The 13235-nt window shown below is 42.3% G+C and overlaps 1 protein-coding gene across 4 annotated transcripts in view; it reads right to left on the reverse strand.

The window, feature by feature from the left end:
* The window catches only part of dlgap1b (discs, large (Drosophila) homolog-associated protein 1b), an 83957-nt gene that overhangs the window by 34397 nt on the left and 36325 nt on the right, over positions 1 to 13235 (reverse strand). For 3 of the 4 annotated variants that reach the window (XM_031850446.1, XM_031850444.1, XM_031850448.1), the window contains exons 3-4: positions 5436 to 6570; positions 3257 to 3471 (exon numbers count right to left, since the gene is read on the reverse strand). In XM_031850446.1, coding sequence (XP_031706306.1) covers positions 3257 to 3471; positions 5436 to 6503 — 1283 coding nt within the window. In that variant the 5' untranslated portion in view covers positions 6504 to 6570. The remainder of the gene's footprint in view (positions 1 to 3256; positions 3472 to 5435; positions 6571 to 13235) is intronic. The other variant, XM_031850445.1, reaches the window with a different exon arrangement.

Genomic DNA, 13235 nt, shown 5'->3' on the forward strand with positions numbered 1-13235 from the left:
ACACACACACACACACACACACACACACACACACACACACACACACACACACACACACCTCTTATGACTCTCTGCCTCCAGGTCAGGCCTGCTTTAATTATGTATTTCCTCCATAAAATAGAGTGTGGTTACCGCAGCAAAGCAAACCAGATTACTCATTCTTGGATGGAAGAATGGAGGGGAGATGACAGCGGAGAGAGCCAGAGTAATAAAAGGACAGATGAGCTATTGAGATGGGAATAAAAAAAAGATGATTTTGGAAAAGCAGTTACTAATATTAAAATCTATCTCCATGTACAAACCATCCTCCAGGCTTTTAAATATTGAGCAGAATCTACTGAAAGCTACTGTATCAAACCTTTGGTTACCGGTTTATTTTATCAATCGAGTTCATTCTTTTTTAAAACGAAGAAAAAAAAAATCAAATTGCACATCTCAAACCTCAGATTGGTATGAATCTTCCATATCACCTGCCTGTAGTCTGTGACTGTGCATGGAAGGAAGAATCTACTGCACACCATTATCACTATCCACATCTTCTCTTCATTTCCCTGTGGGGCTGATTATCGGCAGAACCAATGATGTCTTTTGTGGCAACTTGAATGGCAGACCAAGCCTGTAATCAGTACCACCTTAGGGGGGGAAGTTCAGTCTGTCCCTGGGTGTCCCTCTATCGAACAAGTGACATTAATGAACACATGTTCCTCTCTCCTAGTCAAGGATCAGGGCTGGCTAAAGCCGTGTGTTGATTTTCACCGCATTACCCAGTATTGACGTACTCCTGGATTTTTTTTTTTGGTCCTTTTCTCTCATCTGATCTTCTCCACTTTATCCCCTTGATTGCTTCACCTCGTCTTTCCTGTCAGTCGGTTTCTCCTGCTTCGTCATTTGAGAAGTTTTCTCTGTCCAAATTCTCCCATCCGCCATTTCTTTTTACGTCCTCTTCCCCCCCCCTCCTAGTTACTGCCTGAATAATAGTCTACAGAGCGATGACTGTGGTTGGAGGGACGGGAGGACAGAAAGACGGAGATGTGATTACTGCAACACATTATTCAGGATGTCTGTTCTCGCCGAGATATAAAAAAAAATGAAGATGATAAAATCTAGGCCAGGAATAAATGAATTTGCGGCAAAAAGACAGACGACTGTTAGTGACTGAGGGAGACAAACAAGGATGTCATTTTCTCCTGAGCTTGTTTGTCTGCCAGGAATAATCCTAGGCGTTTAAATGCATGCTTTATCTCTGCGCTGTGTGTTTTAATATAGGATGAGGTTAACATTGGGTGAGATTTAAATAAATCCCACAACTTCTCTGGAGCAGTTCTTCACTAATCAAGGACACAATGGTCAGAGAAAGGCTTTTGAAACATATGGAACAACAAAGCTGATTGAATCATTGCGGAGTGCAACACAGACGTGTGCCAGCTCCCAAAAGCACAGTGTGAAAACAAGACGTCAGCTGCTCCTCATTCTCTATCTCCAATGTGCAGCACTGCAGCTTGGTTTGTTCCACTGGGTTCCATCAGATGATGATGGCATTCCCCGGGCCAAATTCAAGTCATTAGTGGACCCCAAGCAGCGCCACTTGCACTTACATAAGGGTGTGTGTGTGTGTGTGCTTGTGCAACCAGTAACAATGACTGAGCACCCACTGGTCTTCTTCTCATCTCTTTATATTACACAGCCCACTGCTGCAACATAGCACTTGTGTTCCCAATACTTTCAGTGTTTCAAGTTTTCATGGCTAGTCATGTCCAGTAATGAAAACAGTAAAAGGATAAATGTCATTGTGACAAATTAAAGGACATTTCTGATTTTTTACAAGGTTTTTTCTCACTTTTGAAGGTAAAACCAAAAGTCAGCACACCTGTAATGTCGATAATAATCCCTCATTGCACAAAAGAATGCACACATGCATGATTACTACAAGTCAAACCAGGAAGTTGCTCTGTAAAACTGGATTGTTTTTTTTCTAGCTTTTATTATTTTCTGACTGTGCATGGTTCTTGCCCCGATGGACTTCTCTCTGATAATGTTCCCAGATATCAGCAATAAACCCGTTTAGTAAAATGTTAACATTACTCATTGGATTATAAGTAATATTAACAGAGGAAAAAAACAGAATTTGTATGAAACAAATATTTACAAAATTATTTATTATGCATTACATTTGTAATTCTGAAATTTGAACAGTCTCTTCCTTCAAAAAGAGATATGAAGTCAAAAGAACGTAAGCACTGAGTGCCTTGTCTTAGCTCAAGATAACTTGGACAATGTTGTGAACTTGATGTGTTTCAAGACTTTGCTAAGTCAGAAATATTTTTGATGGACTGTAATATTGCTGTAAAACTTTATGATCTCACACTGTCAAAAATAGTCGTCTGATCAGAGAATGCCTTATGCAACAAGAAACAACTCTATTAAAATCTTTAAATGATGAAGCTCGGCTTTTAACCTCAGATCTTTCAAATAGAAAGATAAAATACCCCTTGCATGTTCTCCACACACAATGCATTTTTGAAGAGGTTGACCACATCAATAGACATCTTGTATTTTCAATTAAGGCTCAGTCTGTTCAATGTGTTTGTGTCATTGTAGAGATACAGAGGCCAGCTATGTGTCAGAGTTGTAAACACAGAACGGGTAATTAAGCTGCGAAAGTCAGGGACACGCACATAAGCCAGACTGCTGCCAGGCTGTAACCGGACTGACTTCATCTCCTTCGGTTTGTCGACTCTTCTCTTTTCCTTTAATTCCCTGTACCCCTCCCATCCGTTTCACTGAAACTGCACAGAACACAGTGGACTCTTGAACATAATGTTCAGACACATGTACTGTAGACACACTCAAACATAATATACAGTCAGGCATACAGTTACATCAAACATGAACACACATAAATACTGGAACGATCAGTCAATTGAGTGATCAGGTAGATGACATCAAATTCATCAACAACAATTGATTCATCGTTTGTAATTTTTCAAGCAAAAATGGCAAATGATTCTGGTTTTATATAATTGTAAATTTTATATTTTTGGTGTATTGGTGGGAGAAAAAAAAGAAGAAAATTGAAGACATCCCCTTGAGCGCTGGGAAATTGTGTTTTTTTCACTTTCTGAGACTTCTGATTAATCAAAAAATATTTAACAGATTAATTGATGATGAGAATGGAACGGTTTTAGCCCTGACACGCGCACACACACACACACACACACGCACACGCACACGCACACGCACACAAACACACACTTACTGGAGTGTGGTCATCTCTGTGAGGGATGGCTGTGTGGCCTTCAGGTAGCTGGCTCGTCGTGCCTGGACCTTGGGCGAGGGTTTGGGGCTGCAGTCCGAATCACCGCTGTCTTCTTCTGCCATGGCCTTGATGTAGCTGCCACTGCGCATCCGCCGGCATGGGATCTCGTCGTCCTTCCCCAGCGGAGAGAAACTGCTCCAGTCATCCTGAGGCACCTGTAGATATGAGGTGAGATAATGTAAAGAAGGAGCAAACACAGGTCCCCTTCCAGACACAAGAGCTCATACAGATGCACTTACACAAGGCTGCAACATTTTCTACCCTGGCCTGATATAAATACCTGTATCACACAGAGCACTTCATGCCTTAAAAGATTCAATAGCAACTGTATCAATGCAGGGTCCGGCTTGATCATACCATAAGCCTGTGAGTGCCAGAGGCCTTCTTTTGGCTGTCCTGTGATAAATGCGTCATATCAAAAGCAGAGAAATTAATTGTTTTGACAAAACGTCGCAGTACCCTGGCCTCGGTTTGCTCTCCTGACTTTTCAAACACACTAATGAAGGTAAAAATAAAAGGAGGCAAACCTATCTCCCATCTCTAATATAAAAGAGAGAGAGTCAAAGACGGCAGACATGGAGAGAGAGAGAGAGGGAAAACAAAGGGGGTTTTGTTCAGCAGAACCACTGCAGTCCCAATGTGAGTGGCTGTTAGGGCACCAGCTCTGAAGTGAAAGGAATGAGATACAGAGCGAGAATCATTCAACAGACTGGCGCGTAACTAGGAAACTGAGCCGACTTTGATGTCAGGGGCAACTGCAGACTGTGGTAACACCTCGGGAAAGACCGGGATTGTAATGACGTCAAAAGGATTTACTCTTACTGAGAAAAAGTAAAAAATAAATAAATAAGTTGAGTCATGCTTTTAGATGTCATTACCCTCACAGTATAGCGCATCATTTCTTAAATGTTGTGTGAATGTTGCACAAGTGCATGAAGAGGTTTGGCATTAATTTAAGTGTGTGTATGTGAGAATGAACATCAAATAAGGATTACAGGATTCTACCCCAGCAGGTGAAGCAAATGGCACATCTTGTTTTCAGGATTCAAAAAAGGTCTGCAGACTAACTTGTCCTGGCTGCTCTCCTTAAAAGCCTGTTTTTTTTCTCTTCCATCTCTCTTTCAAGAAAGAAAAAAGCGATGGCTCTTTTTAGGCTGGGAGAACTGTTGCCGTACTGCAGTAACAACATCCTTCCTTGATCTGCTCGCTCGGGTTTTCCAGGCTGTTAAAATGCAAGGCCACACAGAACTTTCTCTCAGTCTTTTATGCTCCCTCATTCTCGCTTTCTGCTTCTTACATTTCCCATTCACGCCCTCTTCTGTTGCCCTTACTTACTCTCTTTCGGTCTTTATCCGACAGCGCACACACACACACACACGCACACACACCTCCCTCTATCCTCCCTGCCTTGTTTCTCCATGTCTCTCCTCTGGCTTATATTTGAAACACATCCTGAGTTGAGGAATGTATGCAATTTTAAACACCTTGATCTTTTCCAAAAAAGAAAAAAAGAAGCAGGATCGCATGGGTCACTTCCATTTCTTTGTTTCCTCCCCTCTGGCTCTTTCCAATCTTATAGTAGCACCCTACTCTCGCTCAGTGAATAAGATATACTCACTCTCACACACACACACAACACTGCTGTGACGACCACCAGTACAGTCTGCATAAATGTTGTTCCATGTTACAATTTGCCAACACAGATCAAATTGGTGTTTCTGGTCTGCTTTCCTGTGCTTGTATACTGTGAAAAATAAATGCTGGTTCTGGTACATGAACCTGGCCTGTTAGACAATTGGTTTGACATCCTGTGCAGTACAGAAGTAATGGCACCACATTACTTCACGTATGAATATTTCCATGCACATGGAGACAAACAGAGGAGCTGATGACATGTGATGATTTTGCTAAATGTTTTCTAAAGACCCATAATTATTGAAGTCACAGGGAATGAAAGGATGGGGCCACTGCTTCTCCAGTAGTCCCATCTAAAGGCACACATACAAACAAACAGAGATACATGCAGAAATACTGGAGCATGGAGGAGCAGCTGGCACCGCAGGATGCATGAAGCATGAAGCATGACATGCGGGAGGTGGGGCTGTTGTAACTATCCTACCTGTAGGAAGTGGCAGGTGCGCCCCTGCTCGGCTTTCACTAGCGCTTTATCTAGGTTGACTGAGGCCTTCTGGTAGACCTCTCTCGCTCTGCTCACCGTCAGAGTAGAAGACCATGAGCTCTTCTTCAGCTGCACTTGTCCGTCCAGGGCTCCCACCAGTGGCATACCTCCGCTGTTGCCCCCAGAGCACGTCGAGCACTTCACATCGTTGTTGCTGCGTGACGTCTTGAGAGAGTGGGCGCTGATGGTGTTGTAGGACTCCATGAAGTAATGCGACTGAGATTTTTCCGGGTGGCGCCCCATGGTCATGACCCCTGTAGGCAGGCCACTGCTTCCCCCGTGGTGATGGTGGTAGAGGCACATCTCTCGGTCGAGCGTGTCGTCTGAGCTCCAGTAGCCCGAGATGGCAGTGCGCATCTTAGGCTCTGATTTGGAGCGGTCTTTGCTCTTACTGCGCTTACTGTGCTTCAGGGTGCCAGAAGAAGAGGGTGGGTCATCAGGACTGGATTTGCTGCCGTTCATCCTCCCACTCCCTCCACCACCAGACCCTGAGGGCCCCTCCAGGGAGTGGGACTTGGTGAAAAGCTTCTGGACAGAGTGCACAAGGTGGCGTATTCGACCAGGGCTGTCACTTCGTTGGTGTTCCACTGCAGTGCGCTTGTACTGCAGTGTGTGGTAGCCTTCACGCTGTACCGGAGCCTGGTGCTCAAACTGCTCTAGCAGGTTAGAAGGGATGCGGTTGTTGTTTCCACCACTTCCTCCGCTTCCCTTAATGCTCCCTGTTGGCCCTGTATAAGGCACCACAGCGCCACACGCCTCCTTCAGCTCATGGTGAGAGCTGTAATGTCTGCGAGGGAAGGTGCAGCTGGCCAGGTCAGGGTACGCACTGCACTCAGACTGGAAGGAGTTGCGCTGGGTGTAGCAGGGGTGGTCAGTAGGATGAGCCTCCCCAGGGTTGAGGAAGTAGGACCGACGATCCGAGTGCCCCAGGGTCATGGAGTCGTAAGAGGGGTCGCAGGTCACCGTGTGGTGGTGACTACGGCTGCTGGACAGGCCTTTCATCGTCATCGCGGCCGAGTCGACATACACATCCAGCTGCTGCCGTGGGAAGTCTGCACAGGCCCCAAAACCAGATCTAAAAAGAAACAAACACACAGCCGTGAGGAGACAAACAAACAAACAAGAAGAGAGAGAGAAAACTGAATTATAAATATCTCATATTTGCATACACTCAAAGCACAGCGTCTTCTTCGGATTTAATTTGAAGATGCTTTTTGGCACTCCTTCACAGATGATAAAACTTGATGATGTTGATGAGACTTGGACCTATTCTTTTATTTTTGTCCTTCAAAACTTCAAAAAAAGAGAATCTCTAAATATAGCAGCCACTTGGCATGTGGTCCCGGACCATCCAAATCAAGTCTTAAAGCTTCCTCTCCCACCTCTCTGTTCTCTCCGGAAGATTTCAATAAAAAAGTGACAGGAGATCGAGGGAAAAGAGAGAAAGACAGAAACAAAAGGTAGAAGGGGTTTCAAGAAGAGTTCAACTCTATTTCTAGCTCAAGTGTATGCTATTTTGTTCGAGGGTACTGACAAATTGGTAATGGGAACAGACAAAACATGGGGTAGTACTGAAAAAGTGCATTTATTTTTGCTTTACAGTACATCTACTCAGTGTGCACGCATGCACACCCCCCCCGCTCACAAACAACAAATGACCACAGCCTGATCCTACACTTTTCCTCTATACCTCTAGCTGTACTCTAAGAGCAAACTAATTGGCCAGTAAAACCCAGCTGACAGCTTCTGGGCTCTTCGAGGCAAGCGGCAATAAACGACCTTTCCCTTACATGGTGACATGAAAACAATGGCATCCATCAGGGCCCTTAAACTGCCCTCCTTACCCATCTGGGGCTGGATAGCCGCTGAACCCGCACGGTTTCCAATGGACTGGAGGTGAAGCTAACGAGACAATAATAAGAGCCCACGCACCGCAGTGTAGCACTGTGACGGCAGTGTGGCTGAGTCTGCACGGAGAATTCATTATTGCAATTTATAATACTCTACCAAAGGCCACTGTGGTAAATAAAAAATAAATAAAAAAAGGAGGAGGCGGAGGAAGGGGAAGCGGAAACAAAGGAAGGAAACATAACAAGAGAAACAAAGGGAGGCAGAGCAGCGGAATGACATATCATGTCAGTTCTTTACATAACTAGAAGACACTGTGTAGGGCGCATGTAGGATGTATAATGACTACAGAGTGAGTCAGATCTATTATTTTCTTTTATGTGGCTATAAACTGGATGCTGGATTAATTCATGCAATTCCCTTGTAAACCAGGGGATCAAATCACTCTGTGAGAGAATTAAGCCAATACATTACAGTTGTATTGTTAAGGGTGTAAATGAAACGAAATGTATAGTAGTCAAAACCCAACCCTATCTGCAATATATTCACTTACTCACACATTGTGAACTCACACAAAGCACACGCTACATACCACACAGACACGCAGTGTCCGCTTCTTGCAGGGCACTTAAAAAGTGGGCTGTGTCCAACTAAAGGTATTCATTGCAGTTGACAGAGATCCCTTCTGTTGGCCGCTGAAGCACAGAATGTGACCTAAATAAAAGGCCCTCGCGGTGATCCACAGCAGCGTGTTTGTGGCACAGCTGTCTGCAGCACTGCACTAAGCTGAAGTTGGGTCATGCTGGCTTTCTGCCTGCTAGCCACACACACACAAATACATAGTGTATCTGACAAGCTGCATTTTGATGTGGCTGCTAGTTTGTAAAATGCAGGTTATCAACAAGAAGAAGAGGATCTGCTAGTTCTGCTGTGTCTGTCAGGTGTGGCCTTTAGCGACATGAGGAAAGCTCATGGACAGCTGTGGTTATGTATTATGCTCCATGTCCATCGTAGCTGACTGACCCAGTTGTGTCTCTACCTGCCTGGTCAAGTCAACCTCAATATAACACACCAACAACTGCACAGGCTAAATTAGAACTCTGAAATAGTAATACATATACAATAACACTTCTGTCAAGATACAGGTTGTAATTGGTCTTTCCATGCATGTTGCTAATTGGCTGTTTGCTAAGACAAAGCACATGACAATTTTCAATGAAAACAATGACAGCAGTCCTTAAAACAAAAGGTCCTTGATTTCAGAAGGTATAGACAAAAGCAGGCTTTTCATTTTGATCTGCTGACTTTTTTTACCGGCTGAAATAACAACGGTTGCTGACAGATTTGATCAGTTGTGGGTAGTGAGCTAATTAAGCTAATTGTATCTGCATGAGTTGGTTGACAACACTGTCCTTGGCAGATTTTTTTGACGTTTCAGTTGACTCTTTCTAAAACAAGAGTCCTGCAAAAGGGGTCTTTAATATGCACTCAATGGCTGCATGATATAATGCCAAAAGACTGAAACTACATGTTGCAAGCTAAAAGTCAGCATCCTCACCAGTTGATGAGCCATAGACATGGAAATATAGTAACATGATTAACAAAAACTAACCAATGGGATTTTTTAACATAACCTTTAACCCTGCAAACTAATATGGTTAGTTTGTGATGTTCTCCTTGGCCTTAGCAATGCTTTAGGTTTTCAGCTAGTTAGCTGTACATGCTAATGAATGTAGCTTAAGTTAGAGCAGCCTTCAGGAAAGGCATAAAACAAGACACCACCCTCCAAACCCAAAATGCAGAGTGTGTTCTTACTAGAGTCCCATGAACACCGCTTTGACATGTAAATTAAGAGAAATCCAAAACTTGACAAGCGTGCTATGACTAGTTCTGATTGCTCAGCTATGATTAGAGATTTGTCTTGAACCACACCAGCAGCACAACAATTTCATGAACTACGGTGCTTAAAATCCCTGTTTCCACGACACAAAACCAACAAACCAACAAATAAAAAACATCAAGGAGACCCAAACAACTTGCTCCTTTAATACTTTGTGTGAACAGGCCCCGAAAACTACAAAGACTTCATTACATTTAAAGTGATTGTGTGCTGAACAGCAAGGTGTGCAAACAAAGTGGAGGAGTAGATAAAACAAGTCAGGCTGTGAATGCTAATGCCAATTAACACCTGCACTGCATCAGCACAGCAGGCTAAATTCTGTTTAGATGCTCTGCTTCTTTGGGCTCAGATGAGATAAATGGAAAATAGATTTTTTTCCTTCTCTATCATCTAACTCACAGTGGTCAAATCTACTCTTAATTTGCTTTACTTCACCCCAAGCTTTGAGTTTGAAAAAGTTGGGAGGAATATGCAAAGTAACATTGACTTACTGACTGCACACCATCTTTGTAGGAAGGGGTGAAATCAATCTGCCTTAGTGTGAGAAGACTGCTGCAGCTTCTCTCGCTGGCAAAATAAAAGGCTGTTTGCCGGTCCGTCTACATTCCTCGACCGACATCAAACGCCGGTTGCAAGACGGAAGACGGAGCTCATGGCTTACAGAGCTTCTTTGAGGCCTTCAGAGGCCACAAGGCTACAAAAGGTCTCTTCTTCCCACTCAAAGAGAAGCAATGATTTCTTCAAAAAGGTTGAAAACACTACCAGTCTGCTCTCCATGGGGCATGCCATCACCTAAGTGGACGTGGCTCTTCTTATGTGGGCGCATGTGTCTTTATGTCTGTATGGAAGGAGGAAAGAGTACAGCACTTTATCTCCATTTTCTAGGTCAAGTGAAGTTTTGCCTTTGATCCTGCAGACGTTCGCAGTATATTTCCGAGTATACTGCGAGATATTACTGCACAAACTGGATAACAGGGTGAAGATACACGCACAGTCTTTCTACATGTGAGACAGAAAAGGTCGTCAGCAGACCTAAATACTTGTGATGGTTTTACTGCATTTGATCTTTTAAATATAAGGAGCATTATGCTTTTCTAAGCCGAAGAAGTCAATATAGCGAAAAAATATAAATCTTCACTGTAAAAATACTAAGTGACATAAAGAAGCAGTAAATGCAGACATAAATTCACATAACGAGGTATATTCAGTTATTTTGTGGAGGCACTTTAACAGACACTCTCACAGCAAGTCCACATACAGGAGAGCTGCAGCTGGCAGAGAAGCAGTAACAGTGACAGAGAGGATGTACTCATTGTGAATGTGTGAACAGTGCCTTTAAAAAAAATCCCCAGGGAACGATGCCGTGGAACATTTTAAAGACAGCTGGGGGCCAAACAGCCGTTGAGGGAACTGGTAATTTTTTTTGTGTTTCCGGATTATGTTGAAGTGGCTTTTAGGGATGTCAGGAGAGGCTGAGAACCACCAACCTTAATGTCTTACTGTTAAATTGACTCTTAAATGATGGATGACTGTCTTCCTTGACTGTCCTGTCTGGCTGCAGTGTGGCAATATTTTGAAGAAAAACTGCAAATTGCTGCTTTTAGTTTATATGATGTGCTTCATAAAATATATGAATGTCTACAAAAGCAATAGAGCACATGATAAAAGTCCATAAAATTGAAAATTGATAGAAGTAAAATGCTTTCAGCATTCCATCTTATTTCACGGAGGGGCATATTCATATGCCCCTCCGTACATATTTACAGCGCATCTTAAAAGCATTTCATTTTTTAACCAAACAGATCATTGCCTCATTGTAGATGCAGTTTCAGACGACGCCTAATAGGCATGTTTCTGCTCACTGTATCGGCTGCATTATGAAAACACATGCCTTCATGGATGGATTGATGTTCCCAGTTTCCACAAGACAGCTCCTTTGTCACAACCAAACTAATTAGGCTGACTGTCAGGGCCTCTCTCTGACAAATGGAGTGACTGTGCGGAGTTATAGCTCAGTCCCCGCCAAACACATTCCGGGGACAGATTCCTCAAGTGATGAGGTCTATTTGATCAAGGTAAACAAATTAACAGAGGCATTAAGTCTAGAGAAAGACTGGTGTTGTTTGTCTGCAGGCAGAGCTGTCACTGACGCTCGGGATACTTCGACAACACAGAAAAACCGGGTTGAAAATGGAGGCAAACTATTGGAATGGAATTTAAAGGTAATTCTACAGTTATTGATATGCTTATTTTAATTTAGTTTAATCTTTATTTCCACCAAAGACTTAAAACATTTAATTCCCTGGAAATAACTAATTTAAGATGGATTCTTGCAGACACTGTAGGAATACATTAGTTGCAATAATGCATGAAAGAATTTCAGACTAAGATTGCTGTGCTGAAAAGTGCAGAAAACCATCTTCCCCTTTCTCATAAAAAAATGAATGTAGTCATTCATGAAGGCTGAACTGAGTGGATCTAACACTTTGACTCGTAACAAAAGGCCATGACTCCACTGAGATTGGTATTATATGGCTTAAGGTTGAATCCATCATGGGCAGACAGTGGGAGTCAAGGATAAAGAAGACAGACCCTATTATTCACTTAAAGGGTTTGATTTACAGATAGATATTATAACATTCTTTTTACAAGGCAGTCATGTGATAATACTTGTTTATTTCCCTAAACAGCACTATGCGACTGTGTATTAGGGTCATTGTAGGCAGAAGTAATAGTCTGAGACAAAAAATTCTGACATTATAGTTGTGAATTTATGAGAAAAAATAAAACTCAAAACGGAATCTTGTTTTCCTCTAAACAGGCCAAATTCACAGCAACGTCTCTTCAAAGTCCGGATGCTTATGATAACATGGTGAATTATTAACGATTCTTTAGCCTAATCCGAATGCAAAATATAATTGGATTGGGTCAACCTTGCAAAGTTATGTGAAGAGATGTGGTTCCTTGACAAAAAAAGACGAGAGATGCACCAACATGGATACTGATATCGGTCTGATACTGACTCAAACAGCTGGATCAGTTACGGGCAGATCTGGTATTGTATACCATTATTTCAACAAACAATGCACTACATTTCTATCCAAGTATATATTTGTTACATTTTGTTTTAGAAAGTTTAGAAAGCAAGTTAAGCCTGATGTTGCCTTACACAAAAAAGAAGAATTAATCAAACACTAGTATCAGATCCACTCGGTACTGGCCCATACACAAAGTTCAGGTATTGCTTTTGGGACTGAACAAAATAAATAGGTGCCTCCCTAAAAAGTGAGGCCTCCCCCCCAGCTCCATAATACACCATATGCTAGGGTTGTCACTTTTAATTTAAATCTACCATTCAAACGTGGTAAAAAAAGAAACCAATAATGATCTATTTGAATTAAAAATTCACAGTCTATAAGACAACCTGGGTGTGCCTTGTACTCAAGCAGTGGGCCCCATCAACAGGCTATTATTGTTCTCTTGCTAACGCAAAACAAAAAACAGCAAGGTGTGCTAAAGAGATAATCATGACACAAAAGCCATCTGTAAAGTGTGGAGGTATTTTGGGTTTACTACACTATTGATGAAAAAAATCATGGATTACGCAAGGCTGTTTTCAAACTGCCTTATGCTAATGTTAGCTTAAAAGAGTCAACTGTAAGTATTCCTCATGGCAAATTACAACATTAAATCCAGAGATTAAGGATTTACGTTTTCTGAGTTTAAGGCTATATTTTTTCACAAAGTAAATGTTCCTGTTTTCAATTATAGATAAAATAAACTGGATGAAAAGCAACAATAGATACTGAATATGGATGTTAGTTTATTGCCCGGGAGCAAAGTGTTTTAGAGGAGTTCACCTTGAGCCCTCCCAAATGATCTACCTCCACAAGCCGTCATATTAAACTTGATTAAAACTTAATTTAAAATTGTCTCTCACACACACACACACACACACACACACACACACACACACACACACACACACACAT

This window comes from Anarrhichthys ocellatus, unplaced genomic scaffold (assembly GCF_004355925.1).
Source record: "Anarrhichthys ocellatus isolate YVR2014 unplaced genomic scaffold, GSC_Weel_1.0 scaffold10, whole genome shotgun sequence".
Lineage (NCBI taxonomy): Eukaryota > Metazoa > Chordata > Actinopteri > Perciformes > Anarhichadidae > Anarrhichthys > Anarrhichthys ocellatus.